Raw genomic sequence first — 21,128 nt, forward strand, 5'->3', positions numbered from 1 at the left:
GTAGCCCTTGTCATTGCTATCTACAGTCTTTACCTTCATTTATAACTGCATCATCAGCAAAACCAGTAAAGCTGCCTCCAGGACTGGGGGTAGTCCAAGTTCCTACTTTGTTCCTTCCTTTTATCAGTGTATAGTGTTGGCACATGATAAAACCACTCCAGCAGTCATGTTTGAAGTTGGTTCAAGCAGAAGGTGCCTGTGAACCAGGAAATGCAGTTAAGGCTCACACTTGACATTTAACAAAGATCAAACCATGGAAAGTCAAGCTTGGGGAGAGGAAATACATTTTCTGGCTACTGCAGCTGTGTCACAATGTGGGTTTTCAGCATGTTGACAGTAACAAGGCCAGAGTCTTAGGCTGTACAATTTTACTCACTTCCTTCTTTCACAACAGTGAGAACTTTAATTTTAGCTAGAAAGAAATGTAGTATGTGAAAACAGAACAACAGCTGAACAGTTTCTATGCAGCAGGAAGTGACTCAGGGCAGAAGGGATGCTAAGGAGACTTGAACAAGGTTGATTTCCTCACAGTTGAATTGCACAAAGTTTTTTTGCCTCATTGTATGGCATTTTCTTAAAGTCATTTGTACTACTTTAAATTTATAGTCTGCACATTTAAGTGTTTTGAGGTCACTTTCTCACAAACTCACTCCTTGTTTTCAAAACTGAAAGCAGGAAAGAATATTAGTATTTCTTTAATCCATCATTTACATGCATTTTACTTCCCAGCTCTAGAGACTATTATTGCCACTGATGCAGCAACTCAGCCCGTGCTGGATTCCCATTCTGAGGCTCACTTCAAGTCCCGCAGACAATGCTTTGCTAACCTCTGCTCTGGAAAAAACCTCTTGGGATAAACCCAGGAATGAGCCCATTTTCAGTCTCCAGGCTGCCCCCAGTCTGAGAACCAGCTCTTTGAACCTGTGAGTTGCAACCAGCAACTCTTCTCCACTCCTTCCTGACCTACAGGAAATCCCACTGAGGTTTTCAGAGGGCAGAGAAAGGCTGGGAAAAAAACACTTCAAATAAAAAATAAAAACAATATTTTCTAGAAATTTGCCCCAGAAGAATTTGATTTTTACGTATATGGTATTTTTCTAGCTGAACCCTTTCCTCCCCCCCTCCCCCTCCACACCCTGGTTTTCAGGGAAGGAGAACAGGGACATGACACAGTCAGACCAGGTCCTGACCTCAAGGACTGAGGGATCAAGGATCCCAGGGGAGCCCCTTGGTGTTCACCTGCAGGCCAAATTGGATCACCCCAGCCAGCAACAAGCAGATACCGTAGCAATATACTTGTTTAGCTAGAAGAAATGAACCATACCTATGCAACACCAAAAAAGGGTTTGGTTGACCTAAAACTCATCCATTTATCCAGCTGTGCCAGCTGGTGTGATAAAGGATATGACCAGTTCCCGCAGGTTTGCCTCAGTTAAGTCTCCAGGACCACATATTTAAAAAAAAAGACACTTTTGTTTACAAAGCTACACTGAAGGCAATCATTCAAAGCAGCAAACCTCCCTCTCTAAAGGGTCAGTTCCACTTTGAGAACTGAAATACTCCTGGTTTTATTACTGTTGCTAAACAGTGATAAACTAGGGACTAATGTAATCTGGTGTGGCACTCTGGAGTTTGGACTGAGCCATCGTGGAGCACAGAGTACTGCCAATTCAGGTTCCTGGTTAATGCTGAGGGCAACATAAAAATCACCCTGCACATTTCCCTCAGCCTAGTCCAGCAGAGACCTACCGAGTTACCCTGTGTCCAGTGTCTTAATGCTGATTCTTAGAATTTTATGATTTGAGTAGAAACTCAGCATTTTCTTCAAAAAATAGTTTTCAGTGGCAAAAGCTTGAAAAAGTGAGCATTCAGGGTAGTCCTGAGCAGGAGCAGAAAAGAAAACTCTGACATTTTCTAAAATAAGCTGAGCAGGGGGAAGAAGCATCACTCAAGATCATTTGGGACTGGCAGTGTTGGCCTGAGCAGGGCAGCTCAGACCCTGAACAGCTTTAATTATGTGAATCCTGTTTTTATGGGTTCCAGTTGCTTTTGATTCATTCCTTGAATCCTCTTGTACTCTCTGTACATAGGGAGAAACTAGAGAAAACATGAGGAAAGCTAGCGACTGGGGAATGGAAGGGCAGGGAAATCACATTGCAATTAGAGTAGCTAGAAGACCTCTGCTTTCCTTCCCCAGCTCTGGTGCTTGCCATGGTGGCCCATCTCCTCCTCCCTCCTCAGCCACACAAGGAGGAGGTGAAACCTTGGTCTCAGCTCCAGGCCTCTGGCCCTTTTTCCCCCTGAGGCTCTTCACCCTGCTAGGCTCTAGCTATCGCCAGCCTCCTTCCTTGCTATTGAAATCTGAGCACTGTTTTTTCTCAGTGCTTGCAAGTCCCTCTTTGCCAATGCCAGCTGTGACCCTCCCTGAACCAGCTTCTGCCTTGGCACTTCACCAGGTTCATCTCGCCAGAGCTCCCCACTGTCTCCTGAAACAAGGCTCAAAACGATGGCTGCACTCCCATCCTGTCAGCTGTGGCTTTTTTGAACCCTTACTCAAATATAATCCTTGAGGTATTCTTCCTCCCCAGTTCCTTCAGCACATCCTTGTCACAGACATCATCATTCTGCCGTCGGCCTCCAGGCTTGATGTCCATGTCTTCCCCCCTCCGCCCCAGGAGCCTCCAGTGCAAATGTGCTCAGCTACCACCTCCGCCAGCAGCTCTGGGGAAAGAAGAACAGACTCAGTCCAGCAACAAGGGAATCCGAGTGTGCTCCCCTCCCCAGCAAATCCTGTCTCCCTCCTTTAAAAGTCTTTGCTGGAGCAAGTGTAGACACATGGCTCTTGCCACTCTGAATGATGTCACCTCATTTCTCTTTCATGCTGCCCCCCTTTGCAGCCACTGCGTAACTCAGGTCTGCTTTAACTAGCATTGCCTTTGCTTATTCTAGCCTTCCCCCCCCTTGCTATGCATTTCTATTTTTAACTCTCAGCACCCACGCTTTTCCCTTGCATTCCTGCCTACCCAGTGGCTTGTACATCCTGACTGCACTCTGTGCCTGGGACATAGCTGCTGCCTGATGGCACCCTGTACGCTGAAGCTCGGATGAAGAAAGCACATGAAAAGAGCGGAGGCATTTTGAGTAATAGACTAGGTCCTGTCCAGAACCATCTCAGCCTCCCTGTGGGGCACAGGAACCCTTTAACTGGTGGTGAACTGCTGTTTATGCCACTTTTATTCTCATTTCTACCCTATGAACTGAGGGATCAATAGTGTTCAGCTTCTCCTTTTAACTCTGGCAGGGTGTGTGTGCACCTGACTATTTCCAAGTCTTGTACCTCTCTGGGATCTGGGTGGAAGTGGTTACAGCTGGACCTAGACATGTCTGTATACATAAAAACATTCCTCAAAGATTTGTCATGTTCTCATGCTGTTGGGTCTTCAGGGAATTTCCCAAAGCTGCTTCTGGGCCTTGCTTGAAGTAAATAGTCCCAGGAACACAGGAAGAAGTCTGGCTCCCTGTCAGATTTGTGCCTGGATTCTCTGGTGTCTGATATATTATGGAGGTCTAGCAAGAAACATCAGCTACCGTATTCACAATGCTTCTTTCCAACGCAAATCCTCTGATGCTCAAGACTGGCTGAGCCACCCCCACAGACTTACCACACTGCTGGAGTCTCTTCTGTCTCATAACTGGGAGTTTTGTCAAAGTAAGCACATTCCCTCCAAAATCATTACCAATCTATCAGAGTCAAAGAGTTCAAAGGTGACTTGAGATCAGCATATCACATTGGCTCCACTTCCTTTAGGCACCAGGCTCAAAATAAAGATAAAAGTCACATCTTTCATCTAAAAGGCCAGCGTCCCACAAGCAGGACTATGGTGACAGAGCAGAACTGAAGGCCAGAGAGCACAAAGTGCTGGAAGGAAACTGCCCTCTGCTCACACACCACATTACCTGCTCCCCCAGCCATCCTCTCCCCACATTGCCTCAGGCACCTTCTAACTAGTATTTGCAGTTGTCAGTGTACTATTTTAATTAGTTAACTGAAGTTCCCATTCATGGAGTCACAGGATGGGCATGGCTTTGGTATTAGCTTCACACTTGCTGCCTTCCTTGGGAAGCCCAGCAGTTGCATCCAGAGGAAAGGAAATGCCTCTCTCCATTGCTACCGCTTGCTTCAGGCTATCCAGCAGTAGCTACAGTGGGTTTTGCCTTGCTTTTCCAAGCCGTGAGCAGAGAAGCACAGTGAAAATCCTCTCCAGCCTGGAGATACAAAGCAAAGCACAGCTAGACCTGGCAGAGCCATACGTTAATGCATTAATCTTGCCCTTAGTCTGTGACAGCCTTCTCCTTGCTTGCAAGCACATGGCATTCACATGAGCTACCCCAATTGAGTGTCATTAGCACTTTATTGTGTGATAACATATTCATCTACATGGGAGGGTGCAAACCATCACACTCCAGCATCAGTCCTCACAGCTCCATGAGCCCCCACTAGCCCAAAGGGATTTAAAACAGTGTATTTTTTTTCCCCATTTTAAAAAAATGATTGGATCCTTGCTGTTGGATTCATGCTAGTGTTTCTGGTGTCCTTCCAGTCACATCTATTTATTGCCTCCAACCAGGACAGAGAGGGAACCTCACAATAATAGCACAGGAGGGGACCACATATAGGGCCGCTGTTCAGCAGAACCTGCAGCAAGGGTCCCACTCCCCACCTTCAGCACAAACCCAGCCAGGGTCTGCTTGTGGCCCTCAGAGTGGTTACGCTTGCTTTTCGCTCTGTGCTGACAGAGCTTGGGAAGAGAAATGAGCTTTTGTCTTTGCTAGAAACCCCCCGAGAGACCTCTGTACTGCTTGACTTTCATTTCCTACACTGTGCTCCTGAGTCAGCTGGAGAAGGCCTTGAATTCACCACGTAAAAGCAATGCACCACACTCCTGGGTCAACAGCCTTGGACTCCATTTGTGAGCAGATGCGGAAGAGGCTCTGCCCTCTGGCCCTAGACTTATTTATTGCCTAAAAGTAGAGATACCTAGCAGAGAGCACTGTCCTTTGTACTTAGTCTCCAGGTATAAGCTCCTTAACTGCTTCTCAAGAGAGTGCCCTCCCTAATCTCTGCTGGTATTTTTAGATTAGCTATTTTTAAGAGATTGTTTGATGCCCACTGAATACCTCCCTACTTTGAGGCTTTTGATGCTCTCATTACTCGGTGCTCAATGTTCTCTCGGATCTGCAGGTACATTGCATACATTTATATTCTACTAACTGGCAAGATCACAAACAGGATTAGGCTCAGGCAGGCATAGGAACAGAGACCTCAAAAAAGGAAAAAAAGAACCAACCCCCCCCCCAAAGCTGCAGTGACTCAGTTGCTGGCTCCCTTTACCCCAGGAACAGAGCCGATTCCCCAGGTGGAGGCCAGTCTCTCAGATGTGGTGCAAGCCCGGCATACTGTCCTCTCAGCACTTTTTAAACTAGATTACAGTAGTCGCCCTAGTGCACATGCCAAATTCTAAGTTATGCTGACATACACGCAGAGGTTCCCCTTGCAGTTTCAACACCCTTCTCCCCCACAAAAACCAGAAGGGGAAGCAAGGAGAATCTTTTCTTCCCCTAAAGTCTCAGTTTTGCAGATGGAAACAAGATTTTATTTATATACACACACAGATATCTATACATGCAGAAAGCAAGCCTGGGATAGTTTCTATACAATATCTGTTTTTACTCTTGTACTGTAGTTTCTTCTTACTGGAAGTAATGTAGTTTTTCTCCAGTTGTCCTACTACAAGTGGGAAGGACTTGTTTACTTCTATAGCTGGAGCCTGGATACATACACATCAGCATATGTCACTTGAAGCTAACAGAGCTCAACCAGTTCCTACTTTGGCCACATGAAAGCCTATGACACTTTCTTTTCCAGGGTCACAATATTTTTCATGAAATATAAACCAGCATGTTACTGTGGTACATTAACTGCTTATGCCTGCTCTGGCAGAACTGTCACAGCCAAGCCAGGCATGTTTGTAACTTAAATGGGTCAAGTAGGTATTTTTCATTTGTCCTTTCAGGGCAGTAACTGGAGCAATGGTATAGTTAACATTTTGGTGTCACCGAGTAAGAAACAGCTACTCTGGAGCAGACGCTCCTCCTACCAGTACCTTATTGCCTTGAATCGGTCCCATGGTAGCTAGCTAGGGCTGCACAGCTAGCTAGGGCTGCACAGCAGGTAGGTACTCTGCACAACATGGGGGCTAGGCACAAGTATCAGATCTCTGCAGAGCTGTGATTTCCATGACTCTCACCATTTAATAGCAACTCACCATCAGGGGAGCCTGAATTGCTAAACAACAGCAGCTTCCCATGTGAAAAACTCATTTGAAGCAGTAGGAAGTGAAGCTAGTTATTTTACATGAGCACAGCATGTTGCATTTTACAGAAGTTAAGACGGCAGCTACAAGATTCTTGCGAGATAGAGTTGTTCTGGCAATACACACCTCCTCCGTTACTCCACTTCCACCCTCACTCTCCCAGTCCCCATCCACCAGTTTTTGATCAAGAGGACAGCATTTGCAAAACAGACTTTATTTCCTTTACAATACCCACATTATCCCTTTAGAAAGGTTCTCCTCATTTCTTGGGTACGTTAAGACAAACGTTTAGATACTTCAGGCAACAAAACTGCAGTGAGAGGAACCCGAGAAAGATCTAGGTAGAAAGTTTGATATGATTTAACACACTGATGTGGGTTTTGGGTTTTACATGAAAGAAATTCTACCTCCCACTTTCCTCAGAGCATGATGTCTCATGATGCTTCCCTCCCACACTTAAGTTCTGCCTTGGCACTTGCTTAGCAGTTCCCTGGCACTAATACAAGTTTCCATAGCAAAGGATGTTAAATGAGACTCTCATCACAAACTCAAGGAACTGCTAAGGACTGAGGCAAGTAACAGGCATGAAACAGCAGGAGAAAACAAAATACTTGTGAAATATCCCTGCTGGGAACTTGGAAAGGAAACAGTCTTGTTCAAAAATCCTGCGTAAGTCAGGCATCCCAAAGTCTAGGAAGCACAGCTGAACATAAGTGCCAGACACAGTGGGGTCAGAGGTCTGGAGCTGTGATGGGTTAGAAGAGAAATCCTGACTATCCTCCCTATCTACATAAATATCAAGTCCACATCAGATCTTGTGAGAACCAAGGATAACGAGATAAAAATCTAGGTGAATTTCCCTGCAGAGCATTAAGCAGAGCACTGAGACCATTGGAGCTGGCATCAGCTGCATGATTCATGGGCATCGGTGCAAAGGAGGCCTCAGAAATGAATGAGCTCCATTTACAACTCTCTTAATGCCCCTTAAAAGGGCTTCTGTTTAAGGGAGACCCCCACCTATGTTAGCGGGGGCACATTGCTCAAGACAAAGTTTAACCCTCATAGCAGTAGAAAGATACTCCCTCCCTGTGTCATTTTTAATCAAAACTAACAGTGGAGGGGGAAGAAAAATATTAATTTTAAAGGCTTTAAACAAGTCTGGGTCTAATGCTTCTTAGCTGGTGGGGATGTCCCCCTCACCAAGAGCTCCCATGCAGTATATAGGGGTCTTTCGTCCCCCAGTGCTGGCCTCAGTGCCATTGGTGCTTAACACAGAAGGGAAATTTAAGTCAGAGCTATAAAGTCCTAATGGGGACCTTTTTTCCTGCACCAAGGGAAAAAGGAGCTGCCCCTCATTCCTGCAGTCCAGCACTCTCTTGGCAGGGAAAACATCAGTATTCATGCTTGTCCCAAATGAGGTAATCTCAATAACTCCAGACTATTTAATGTTAATGGCACATTTAGGAGCATATGAATCAAATGAAGTGCAGGGGATTTTTACATTAGCACTAAGAGCAGTTCTCCAACCAGATCCCTTGTGTAGCTATGAGATGCAGGAACCATCCAAGTTTTCCCCTTGAAAATACTTTTTTTTGTATTGTGTAATTCTTTAAGTCACAGACATGCTCTAGCCTCTTGCAACCAGAGGCTAGCAGACAGTTATCACCCAGTAACACATGCTGCTTCCATAATGCTCCCTTTTCCTCAAGGATTGTTTCCAAGGCTTAGCACACTTTAAGTTAAGCAACGCCAAAAAAGGTAAAATGAAACATTGTTTACATGTTCTCCTGTGCAGGATGACTAATTCCATTAAAGCCTTTAGCCTGAGCATGCTGTCTTATTTCAAGCATGATTCAAGACAGTAACTTTACATCTCTGCCATGAAATAACCAGCCATTCATTTATTATACTCAATGCCAAGGAGACTAGCAACCTAATGATACCATTGTGTTATAGCCAACTTTTTCTAAACTGCATTTAAATATARTTTTTTGGTCAAAACTAAACCCAGAATAGGCCCTAGATAATGCATCATGTCCATCCAGAAGTTGAACACTATCTCCAGAAGTAATACAACCTCTCTGAATTATTGCAAGTATTAATTTCTTCTGACATTAGTCAAAGCTAAGACCCTACATGTCAGCATAACCTTCCTCCCACTGCACAGGCTCTTAAGTCTTGACAGTCACAAAGCCACATGCCCTGTCCTCAGGCTTCCTGTAGCCCATGCTGACAGGCAAGATCCCAGTTTTATTCATTTTTTGTAGAGAGTTGCCACCACACAAGTATTTGGTTGGAAGGGACCTTTGGAAGCCTCTGGTCCAACCCCCTGCTCAGGGCAGGGCTACAGCCAGTGCTGGAGCAGCTCAACCACAGCTTGGCATAGCAGATGCTGGCAAAACCTCCAAGAAAGGAAGCTCCCCACCTCTTGGGCAGCCTACCCCAGGGCTGCACTCCTTCCCCACAAAGAAGCTCTCCCCAACACCCAGCTTGAGCCTCCCAAGCCCACCTGGCAGGGGGCACTCACCCCTCTCCTCCAGGACCCCAACTCATTCCTCCCCAAGATTTGGGGTCACTCAATTGCAGGGGGACCACCCCTCTCCAAGGTGAATGAAAACATCAGCCAGACTCAAAATAAAACAAGCAAACTAGACAACTAGAGGAAGCCAGCCTACCTTCTCTGCTGTGCAGGACTCATCCCATAGCCCACATTTTTCACAATCTTCTCTGCAAGCACCTTGTCCTTGACCTGCAGCAAAACCCACAGTCAAGCCAAGCTGCAGGAAGCAGAAGCTTTTCTCTACCCCCCAGGCCCAAGCTATGTATAACCACTAACCCACCTGGAGACACCTCTATTAGCTCTCCCACCTTTTGCAGGATCCTGCAAGCCCCCCCTGCCCAAATCAGGTGCTATAGGGCAGGGCCACACTTCATTAACCCTTTCCAGGCTTGGGGGGGGGGGGGTTGACTGACATGACAACGTGTTGTTTATCCTGCCCTGCAGAAAAAGGAGTCGAGAGATATTCTTAAAACAACAGGATTCATGAAGGTCTGAACATTTATTTTCCACCTGGGAACAGGCTGCCTTCTAGTCAAATCCCAAGGATGTGCAACTCCAGCCTTCCAGGAAGGAGGCAATCCAGGTTGCCAACAAAACGTTAGGCTGTGATTTGCAGAGCAGGAATTTGGTACGCGTGCCTTGCTTTTTGTGCAGTGACCCTTAGCCATGGAGCGACCTAAACAAGGATGTGGTGCTCAGCTGCTAGATCATAATTTGCTTTGATTTCTATGCACTGATTCGGACTCAGCTGGTGATTCAGTGTTTCATAAACTTTGAGCTCAGGATCTTGCGTCTTGCTTACACATAAAACCTGCCTAGAGGAACTCAGACCAGACCAGGAGCTCGATTTGAGCAAGAAGGGCTTTTTCCTATCCTCAGTCTAACTCCGGTGTGTTCATGAAGACAGAATTGTTTGTCTTGGAAATTACTTTATGCTCCCTTCTTATTTCTCATGGGTTTATTAACTTCATCAAGGCTCCTAATTCAAGTGCTGGGTGCCACATGGGAGGACTTTGCACTGAGAACCAGCCTCGTTAGATTGCAGGCGATTTCTGGTGCTGAAAGACCCATAATTGGTTGAGGTCAGCTTCCCCCAATTTCCACTTAAGCAGGTCAGAGGGTTAATTCCCTTCTGAAGGGAAGGGAGCAGATCAGGCAGCAGCCGTTTCCTGGGGCCAGAGAGCCTGTGCTTGCAAAAACACCTATCAGGATGAGAAAATCTATTTATAAATATAGTTGCCTTTGTTCTGTGCAGCAGGAACACAAAGAAGCAGTAGCTGAGGTTATGTCTGTGGGTTTCAATTTGGTGTCTCAACCTCTACCACAGCTTTGGAAAATTGAAGTAAAATAAATGATCTTGTTGTAATTTTAGATCTTAACTGCTTGCAGCTGAACTCTGAAAATGGGTAGCCAGACAACAAAAGCAAAGAAAGGTTGTTTTTTTTTTTCCTGTATAAAACTTCAGTCTCCTTCTCCATCCTCAGTCTTTGTTATTTACTCCCTTCCTGGTTGCACGTATCTGATTGCAGGCCCAAATCCTGGGACCATCCATGCAGATAACCGGAGGAGCACCTAGCTAATGTCACCAGACCTGGCCAGTGCTGACTTTGCAGCTCCCATTCAGCAATAGTTAGTCAAGAAGCTGCTTCCAATTTTGGATGACCCTGCGCCACTCCACTGGCCAAAAAGTGATGTGCTTAGCCGATCAGTCCGTGAAAAGTGCACCGATATAAAAGCCACTTATTTTCTTACGAGTGAATTTAGGATGTGACCAGGTATTTCATGCTTTGGATGTATGAGGAGGAACTGAAGAGCTCAAGCGAGGTAACTGTCAAGGTAGGCAAATTTAGAAACATTATGGGAAGCTTCCTTCACTATCCTTATCCAAGATAGTGTTGTTATAATGCTACATATAATTTAGCAGCGCAAAATATTCCCTGGCATTTTGTGTCTGGGCAAATAATAAGGCCACATCTATTCATTGCAATATGAATATGATTAAAGACAAACACAGCTGCTTCCAATCATATTACTTCACCTGTTTCCCAACTTTTAAGATTTTATCTGCCTTTGTGCAAGACTTCTCACACTGCAACAAATACAAGACACAAAGTTGAGACACTTTAGAAGGAAAAAATGCAGCCTGTTATAAAACACCAATTATCCAAGACCATAGTTGCACAGTAGCTGCAAGGCAATGGCTGATACAAGCAATGATAATTACTTCCTCTTGCTTTTCAAATACAATCACTTGCTATAAAAATGATACTTTACTGCTCATAGACCAGTTTACGCTTATGCAGTTTGCAAGTTGAGATATCAAGCATCCAGACATGAGAATATACAGAGTTAAGGTCTAAGAAAGAATGTGTTGTTTCTATTTTCTGCATTAATCATGAATAACATGTCTTATCCTAGTGTTAAATTTAGACACGACTATCTTGCATCTTTTCTGTGTCCTGGAAAAGACGGGGTCATTTAGTTCTGCCTGGTTTTCCAGAAGTGACCCATCCCTGCGGTGTCAGAGCTCTGGTCTCAGCTTAATCCCTCCACCTTCGCACAACTGGTACCATGTCCCCAGGTTAACTATAAAAAGGGTGTTCAGCGGAGCAGAGCTCCACTCTTCCAAAGGCGTTTAATCCTTGACATTGGGCAGTGTCGCAAAACTCGGAATCAAAGCAATATATTTGCTAGACGCTTCTGCGCCTTATCTTGGCACTGTGCGCATGCCGAGATGCCAGGCCTGGCTGGCAGGTGCGCCAGGTGATCGTCACTGCCAGCATGTGACAGTGAAGCCACAGGTTGCGGTGCGGTTGGCATTAGCTGATCACCAGCCCTCGGCAGTATTGATCAAATGACTCAAACCTGCTGACAGAAAAAGGCCYGGACTTCATGCTGTAAAGTGCTTCCTGGGAAAGGTTCGAAGTTGCTTTACGCAGCTGGTCTTTGTGCCAGGTGAGTTATTGCTCTGGCACCCCCTGGGAGAAGGGCAGGGCTGCAAGCCTCACCGTGGCAGTCTTCTGGGGAAAGCACAACAAAGTGGACAAGTGGCTCCATAATTTCATGTTCCAGTTGTCTTTGCCGTGGTCCTCTCAAATATATGGTGTCTGTTCTGCCTGAGATATTATGGAGAAAGGGTGACTGCGCATAAATGACACATGTATGTGAACAAGGGCCACAGGGTGCTAAGTACAACCCTTCAGAAATTGCCACCGCTTCCTCTGAAGACACTGTGGAGTGCTACTTAAGCATAAAGGTCCAGGATTCAGCGAAAAACTCAGACTATGCTAAACTTCAAGTGCATAACATCTCACATTGGTCTCATCAGCTTTGCTGACCTGGAACCAGTGTAGGGCCCTTTCTCACTTGTGACAGCACCCTGGGGGTGCTGTCTCCACAATTTTCCCAACCCTCATCTTCCAGGAAAGAGGCATTCAGTGGAGAAGTCATCACTACATCTCAGAGGATGAAAGACTGCAGTATTAAAGTATTACCAATGCTGAATCAGGCCATCAGCAACTAACTAATTACTTCTGGAGCCGGGAATTGCTGAGTGGCGTACTTGTAGGGGACTCATACACATGCTCTCCAGTTAATAATTTATTCACGTGAATAATCCTCAATCATGCAAACAGTCCTAATGAAAACAAGGATTACAATGTAATTAAGGGCTGCAGGATGAAGTCCTGAGATAAGATACAGAGTAAACAAAGTATATTAGAGTCATTAATTAATGTTTAGAAATAGGCAGATAATGATGTCAGGATGGCTGTGAGTCACACTGTTGCACTGCTTCCTGAGCTTATGAGCAAAACTGCTCTTACTGCAAAGCCACAGTTTTGCTTTTAAACACAGCTAATGTGCAAAAAGTTAAGGCTGAGATGGTACCCTCTCTYTGCTGTGCAAACAAAGATGGCAATGTCATTGAAGCCCCACAACATAAAATTTTTGCAGGAGCTCACTGTTATTCTGTGGAAGTCCTTCTGCGGAAGTCATTCTGCCTGGTATCACCTCAGCGAGTGCTAATTTTGCTTTTCATGGAGTATGTGTTAATTTCTTAGCCTAGTTTCCTAAGGCTTATATGGCTAGGSTGTGTGTCTGTCTGCCCTGTTCTGCTTCCCAATACATTTTGAATCCATCTGTCAGTCTCAGCCAATATTGACAAAGGTCCAAGGACTCATGTGATGGGCAGTCAGGACAGAAGAGACAGACCTCATACGTGTGGCCACTGAGGGAAAGCCTCAACAAGAAACTAATCTTTAAAACAGTTCCATAGTCTGCAGGATTGTATTTTAAAACACTCCTTTAAAAATAGTGTTTTAACTCAGTTAATAAGCATAAAAACACCTCTGAGCTGTGCAGTCATTTTGCACAACTATATGAGTTGAAAAAACAAGATATCTTTGTTTTGTTTCTGCAGTATTTTCTAAAATACATCCTTTAATGAGACAAAAAGCAATTTCTGGATATGCATTTGTGCAAAAACATCTGCTGCATGTAAAGTTATTTAACAAACAAGCCATAACTCTTTATTTAGATTAGAAAATGTTAAAGGTTTGGAGCATGTTGCAAAACAAATCGGAGTAAGCACAAACAGGAAATAAGAGTCTGAGAAGCTGCAACACAGCAAGGTCAGTTCCCCTTGCTTTGGCTTTTAATTGTAACCTTTCCCAGTGCATATTTTTTCCAGGAATTAATTTCTTTTTTTTTTTCCTCCTCTTTTTAACTGCTGGTTTTCCTTTCATGTTTTAATTAGATCATTTACAGTCTTTTCAACTACTATGATTTAATTCAGCCCAACCCTTGGCTTGGTTCAGGATCTTTTACAGAAGATCTGTGGGAGAAAGGAATTAGGAAGCTAATAAAACAGTTTGTTGAGGCAAGGGCGTTCCCTGTCCTAGAATAGGCTCACCTTGTTCAGAGCACTACTTCCAGTAATTCAGACCTTGGGTGGAAAGAATGGGATTTTGGAGGTGCCTTTTAATATACATGCCCCAAAATAGGTATGCTCCTTTCAGTCTGGGTCTAAGAACCCTAGCAGATTTGCACTGAGACCTGACCCAAAACGAGGAGCCCACCGAAAGATCACATACGCTTTTTGTTTGGGTCTTGCCGTTCTTTAATCCAAATATGTCTACTGAATAAAGATGAGAATGTTTAGTCTCCAAAAAGTCCTTCTGGTGACGTATCATCCCTTGATACAATTTATCTTAAGAGTCCCCAGCATGCTAGAACACTGTTTTGTCTTTAATAACGTTAAAAATTGGTTAGATTTTTAAGGGGTATAATTATTAGTGGAGCAGTACTCTGAAGAAAAACAGCAGAAATAATTATAGCTGCATCTTGTTCTGGAATACAAAAGGGAAATGCTACACACTTACCATTAAAGCTAAAATAGATCATCTAGGTGATGAAATCATTTTACTCCTCATGCTAACACTTTTCTTTAAAATGTACTTTAAGAACATAAAAGCTTTTGCAATGCAGTGCATAACTGGTCATAATTCAACACTGGCAAATTTTAAAGGCAAATGCTTTTCCACTCTGGAAGTAAGTAAGTGTTGTTTACGGAGCAGCATGCCTCTCTGCAACACACAATCTCTGCTGGAGGTAATCTGGGGCTCCTACCAATTTTGCTGACAATTATAGCCCTTAAAATTGACAGGAGGTCTTACAGTTTGCAGAAATGCAAGGTACAACATTGCAATCCAACACTGCATAAAGATATGAGAAGGTATTTTCTGCCTGAATGACCTTCTAGCCTAACTCAGGCAACTGAAGTCTTCAAGTGGCTGACAGTCACATCTCTTTAGCACTGTGAGCCTTTCCCACCCATGATTTTCACCCTTATTTCCCCCAATCCCCCCCCCCCAGCCCCTGGGTCAGGTCCTGAGAGGACAACTGGAGCAGGAACAGCAGCTATGCTTCAAGGCCTTAGTCTTGCTAGCAGAGCTGCCAGCACCGACAAAACAGAGCCCCGTGTGTTTTAGTTAATCAGTCCTCTGTCTGGCCTGTCCATAGCTTTATCTGTGCCGCCCTGGCACGCAGGCTGGGAGCAGCCCTGTCCTCGGGCACACCTTGACCTCTTTCAGCCTCCCCTGAGCGCAGCCGGGGAAGTTTTCAGTGCTTGTCTGTGAATCACAGAAGAGGGCATTCACTGCCACCTGACAAGCCAGCTCTTGAGATCTCACTGTCTTGTACCGAGATTTCACAACCTTTATTTTGCTATCACATTAAGCCTGTAACTCTTTCCGGTGAGAAAAGCAGCCAATATTCCAACAGATTTTGTACTGTTTTGAAAGTTTATTCACCCTTTAAGTGTCTGGGATGAACTTGATAAACCAGTTTCTGCTGTTACTATACAAAGGTTATGCATTGTTCAGTTGTACAGTGTGTCATTTTTATCAATCTTGCATTTTCATAGTGTTTGTTCTTAATGTTTAAATGGGAATGGCAAACTTCTGAGTAGCTTTATGTGAAAACAGCCACTGAGGAGAACTGACAGACACAGATRTACCTGCTTACCGGTATATCTGGATTTGCAAAACAAGTGACGTTTTCTTTAAAGTTACATACATCCATATATCCTTCCTTCCTCATAAGTTAGGAGATGGGAGCTCTTACTTCCTCCTAGCAAGCAGAATGAGATTCAGAATTGCTCCAACAGCTTTCCTGGTTTGTACCTTATTAGCCTTAAAAACCTTGTTTTGGTCATTTTTAATTCATTTAAAATAAATTTTAATTAATTTAATGGGCCCATTCTGCTTACAAGAGCCATCTGTTGAGCATGACAGAGACAGCTAGGAGTAAAGAGCAAGTGCAAAGTAACCAATACATAATCTCCTGTTTCCCTATATAAGTCCTATTTAAGGTCACTCACCAATGTTTACCTCTATTTTAAACCAAGTAATAAATCTGTCTCTGAGCTGCTTTTCCTACAAATTCATTGTCTCAAGCAAGTGCTTCCCTGGCAGCTGAAGCAGATTTAACTTCTAGCTGCTGACGTCCTCCCTTGTGCCAAGCCAGCTCTAACCCTCATCTGACCCAGCTTTGAGTTGTTTCAGCTCATCAACCGAACACAAAACTCACCTAATGGGGAAAAAAAAAAAATCAGAAGCTTTCTGATAGCTTAGAGAACTGGTATGGCTCAGCACAAGGTTAGGCATGGACCAGAGAAAATAAAAAGGGTGGGCTTGAATGCAAGAGCAGGTGTAGTAAAGCCAGATTGAAGCAGTCAGATGTTGGACTGGCTTAGGCCAGAGACAACTTCAGTTTCTCCTCAGGCTAAGCGTTGCTTGCCCCAGGGAGAATCTAATATCTATTTAATAAACATAAAAAGGATGAAATATCACACATGGAGACATGAGTCTGTGCTTTTAAAGAGTTTTATATCAATAACTGAAGCTGAGAGTAAGCACAAATATCTCCATCATCGGGATGTACAGCAGATGGAGGAGAAAAGAAAGTAAGAAAGGACAGGAAAAGCTAACTTTTGTCCCCAACTGTATGTGAAGTCCTTCCACTTACTTCCTCCACGTGGGTACATTCAATACAGGCATGTTTCAAGAAAAGTTGAGTCTGGAAGTAGAGCTCCAGCCCTCTTGGGCACCCTGATGTCCTCATGGGCACTGGGAGGACCAGTGTCTCTCCCCTGCGGGAACGTGGGGCACCACCTCACCGCTCCCCAGCATTATCGCTAGCCCTGACCCACACCATCTGAAGGAAGCACTTAAACAATTCCTATTGTTATCTGGCAGAGCATAACATTCAGTTGCACGTTTCATTTAAACCACAGACCAGACCTTTGACAGGGGACTTTCAAACCACACCAGGCAAGAGTCATACCTGCCTGCAGTCACAGAAAACTCAGCATGTCCTCGTGCTGGGGCAGGCGTTCCTGCTGCTCACACGAAAAGTCAACACGATCTGCGTTATGCTCCACAACTGCTGTTGTTCATTTCTTCGAAAGAAGCATGAGAAGTCTTGGGTGCAACTTCAGAGACAACCTGAAGGAGACTGTAAGAACACAAGACGGTTTTATACAAATGGCTGGAGAATTTGTCTTGTAGGTGGCATGCAGGCAGAGCTAGGGGGTCCCAGAATACTACAAATATAACAACAACAAAATCATGTCTGTAATCAATATGGCCAGTTTAGGTGCAGTGCTTCGATGATGTGATACTTGATTTCATTGCGAAGCATCTATAGAAAGAACAAATCTTACACTCCTTCCACTTCAGAAACCATCAAATAGCTTAGATCAAAAAAGCAATTTGTGCTTAGCCACCATGAAGCCTGTTTTTACTACTAGATTACAAGATGTTTTATTTCTAATTCAAATCTTATTTCTGCAATATTGTATTAGCACCTGTTACTTTTGAAAGTTTTCTGTTGTTTAACCTGATACCAGTTTGAGTTAGTGGTAGACAATGTCACATGAGAATTAATATCTTTTGCCAATGACTGAAGTTTCCACCAGAGAAAGTGAAATATCCAGAAGTATGCTTTTTCATGTTGTAAGTTTGATAATTGTTAACATTAGCCATGTAACAGTGTCATTTTCTATTCAGTGACTTTCACTTCTATCTTTCTGATAGGTTATCGCATCTGCTACCAACACACCTAGACCTTATACTAGGCAATAATACTTGGAGAGAAATCTGAGTTTTTGCAAATCCAGAGTAGCATTGCTCCCCTCTGTCCACAGCTTTTGCTCGCCTTTTAAGTTTCCCCACTCCAGGAGCTGAGATTCTTGCTGTTAAAAAGCTGTTTTAAAAGATGCCTTATCTTCTTGCTCAGTTCTTACCACCCACTTCTCCCATGTGTTTCCACACTCTCTCACTGCAAACTGGTCCACAGAGCAAAATAATTCAGTTTGTACTTATGAAGAAAATGCCATTGTAAAACAGGCCTTTTTCTACTAATCCTTTCTAACCATTCTCCTTGAGACTGAAAGGCTTTTGCCACGCTAACAGCAGCAGTTTTTATTCTTGCCTGATGCCTTCCAATCTTTTAGCATCATTTGACTTTGGTGCCAGTAAACTGTGTAGATGTCACATCAGATAAGGATACAGCAATAGTCTCAGTGCCAGAGAAAAGGTTGAAAGAAGAGTATTTTCAAGAACAAGCACTTCTACAAAAAAATTAAGAGCAAGTATTATTTCTAACAAGATCCTGAATGCCTAAAGCTGTGYGACCATTTGCATAATTTTACAAGCTGTTTTTATTCACAATAACCCATCAGAGCCAGGACAACTGCAGGAAATCAAGTGAATCACAGTCCTTATTTTATTCCATCAAAATGCATGCAGCATATCAGTGGCAAGCACTGGTGGCAGAGGCACTGGCTCACTGGAACTGATAACACAAGTTACAGAGGAGGAGACAGCATATATAGAGTAAATAATTTGATTTTCACAATCTTTATAACTACTGAGAGTACAAATGAAGCTTGATTTATAGGCTGAATCTGTAATTTTGGCATTGGCTAGAGAAACAGATAGAGAAGATGCACAAAAAAMCTCAAAGGAATTTCTTAGCGCCATTTCAATATAGGTTTGCTAGTGTGCTCTTTTTGGAAAGAGGCTTACGAAAGGATCTATGAGCTCATCAATATGTTTTACTTACAGTACAGTTTTATACTGTCTCGAGGAGCTGTTGAGACTTGTCTGCTGTGTCATAGCAAAGTATGACCTTATCTGACCCAACCATATTGAAGTAATTCCGAGGGGGGGCGGAAGGGGAGGGGAGTACACAGGCAAGCTTAATTAAAGTAGGTTTTTTTGTTGTCTACTTCAGGTTAAGCATAAACATAATATTTCCTGTCCCATCCTCTCCCCACTTGCTGTATTTTATGCCAAACTCAGGCTTAATCATAGTTCTTAATTAGCTCATTTTGTTTTATTTTGTAAGACCAAGAAGTACTGCAGCGGAATGACTTACAGGAACAGAGTTATTAAAATTGCATTTGACTGAAAGGCTGAAGAACAAAGCAAGATGGGGATCTTGCAGGTTGAGGCAGAGTACAGTCAGGGTAGAAGACTGCCTCAAGCCAAAAATATAAGTAAACAGGACAGACAGAGATGCAGTCATAACACGGTTTAGAGAAAAGAATCATACAACTAAACAAAATTTCTTCCCTTTGAAAAGTCTTATAAATTACAGAATGAAAGACATCATCTCACATTTTGACAGTAACAAACTCAAGTTACCTTAAAGAGAAAACTAGTCCTTGAAATTTGTCACAGCAAGTTTTGCTGTTTAGAATCAGCTATTTCTCTTAATGCAGCATAGAGCTTCCTATTAAAATTCTTTTCAAATGAATAAATATATACCATCTTAAGATACCTGAAGAGTTAAAAAATAGCTTACTGAATGGCTTATTTGACTGATGCCAGCTTTCTGCTGAAATCAAGCTCAAAGTTTACAAGAAAAGAATTCCCTAAAGAGATTAGATTGAGCTGATTACAATAGCTTCTCTAATCTTAGTGAAGAAGTAGGGAGATGTACATTTTAATGGAATGAATATATTAGTATTTCTTGAATCCCATTAGGTCTGAACTCACAATCTTTGGCTATGAGTTTTTGTAGAAAATGCAATAACGGTTTTGACTGTATACTAATACTTCTTGGAACAAACACTAGGGCTGAAAGAACAAACGTGTTACACTCAGTTCCCAATGAAAAATTAATGGTACTGTTTTATAACATGATTTTTGGCACCATACCAAAAGCCAATGTTTGAAATATTTAACACAACAAAGCACGTTTGAAAATGTTCAATTCTATCTCAGCTTTAAAACAATTCCTTTGACTAATAAGTCTTAAAAATGGGCAAGAGAAAACAAGTAGGTAATTACTTTTCAAAATAGTATTTTCTATGAAGTTTCTTCTTCCTCCTTTCTTTAGCTCACTGTTGATTCAAGCTGTAGAAGTGGTTGCTAATGTTTACTTAATTATGAAGGGTTCAGAACTGCAGCAGTTCACAATCATGTTTAACAAGATCCTCACTTTCCAACAAATACTTGTCACCAACCCTCTCTCCTCCTTCCCTGGAGGAATTCCTCCTGTGCCTTTGGCATAACCTGCTTTCACCTATCATTTCCTTTTACTGCATACCTTCCCCCACCCTTTTTCTTTAAGGCAAGTATTCTCATTGTGCAATACTTACATGAAGACCCCAGCAACTTAAAAGTATTACATACTTTTCTGGTATAGAACATCTGACATGAACATTTATTTTCCTCAAAACATCCAGGATTATGTTACAGATTAGTTATAAAGATGGCTGGATTGTCAGGGGCCAAAAGGAAACCAGTCTTCTATTAATTTAAAGGACAGGACAACAGCATAGAGCAGTATACAGTTACAGCGCTAACTCCCAATGCAAGACCGAGCATAAGCAGTTTCTAGGCATACGCAAACTGCTGCTTCTTTGTTAACTGACACAAGTTATGTAAAACAGAAGTGAGTTCCTTAGTAAACTTTTTATACAAGCTTGTTCTTATTATTATTAGACTTACAGGAATGCTAATATTATCACAACTCCATTATTATATTGCAAAACAGTCCAGAAGCTCCCTTAAAAAAAGAAGGGGAAATGCTTTTCCCTTTATTTGCTAGTACTTTGCTGGATGAAACCCAGTGGGATCCTCTTTTCTTCCCCTCATAAAATCAGTTTTCAAGAAGGCTACGAGTTCATTGCTCTGAAAACAAAGCCACCAGTTAGTGTATCAGAGAGCCCTGTGGGGTCACTCCTCACCCAGCAGTTCCCAGGTGCCCCAAAACAGGGGAAAACACAACGCCTGACCTTTCCCTGTTGCTCCCGAAGCCCRGCAATTCCACACTGGGTTTGCCTTGGCATGGCTACAAGAGAAACACGATTTTAGCTGCGTAACGACAGCAGCAGCCCCAACAGTCAGCACGGAGGCGGCTCTTGGGCTACGCCGGGTCACGGGGAAGGGGCAGCATTGGGACCCTTACACACCCATACTGGCTATCAGGGACCTGACCCGGCTTAAGGCTACCTCAGGGGAAGAGAAGAGAAAAACAAGCAAGCAGAAAACAGAAAAACACAACTTCCCACAGCTCAGGTGCCCCGCGACCAGCGCGCCCCCGCCCCACACAGCTGCCCCCCGCCCAACCGTCCCCCAAGCCCCGCCCCCAGCGCGAGCCGGGGCTTTCGAGGAAACGGC

The 21,128-nt window shown here is 43.5% G+C and overlaps 1 protein-coding gene across 8 annotated transcripts in view; it reads right to left on the bottom strand.

The window, feature by feature from the left end:
- SHLD1 (shieldin complex subunit 1) overlaps positions 1-19,212 on the bottom strand; it is a 58,279-nt gene extending 39,067 nt beyond the window's left edge. The window contains exons 1-5 of one of the 8 annotated variants that reach the window (XM_026080707.1): positions 18,562-19,060; positions 16,780-16,950; positions 9,050-9,123; positions 2,554-2,721; positions 34-196 (exon numbers count right to left, since the gene is read on the bottom strand). Coding sequence is in view for 2 of the 8 variants with exons in the window: in XM_026080712.1 (XP_025936497.1) it covers positions 9,050-9,123; positions 15,460-15,534 (149 nt within the window). In the remaining 6 variants the exon portion in view is untranslated. Of the gene's footprint in view, positions 1-33; positions 197-2,553; positions 2,722-9,049; positions 9,124-15,459; positions 15,565-16,779; positions 16,951-18,561 lie in introns of those variants that run through there. The other 7 variants (XM_026080712.1, XM_026080708.1, XM_026080713.1 and 4 more) reach the window with 7 other exon arrangements.
- Between the last annotated feature and the right edge of the window lie 1,916 nt (positions 19,213-21,128).

The sequence above is a fragment of the Apteryx rowi genome, unplaced genomic scaffold (assembly GCF_003343035.1).
Source record: "Apteryx rowi isolate R43461 unplaced genomic scaffold, aptRow1 scaffold_53, whole genome shotgun sequence".
Taxonomy (NCBI): domain Eukaryota; kingdom Metazoa; phylum Chordata; class Aves; order Apterygiformes; family Apterygidae; genus Apteryx; species Apteryx rowi.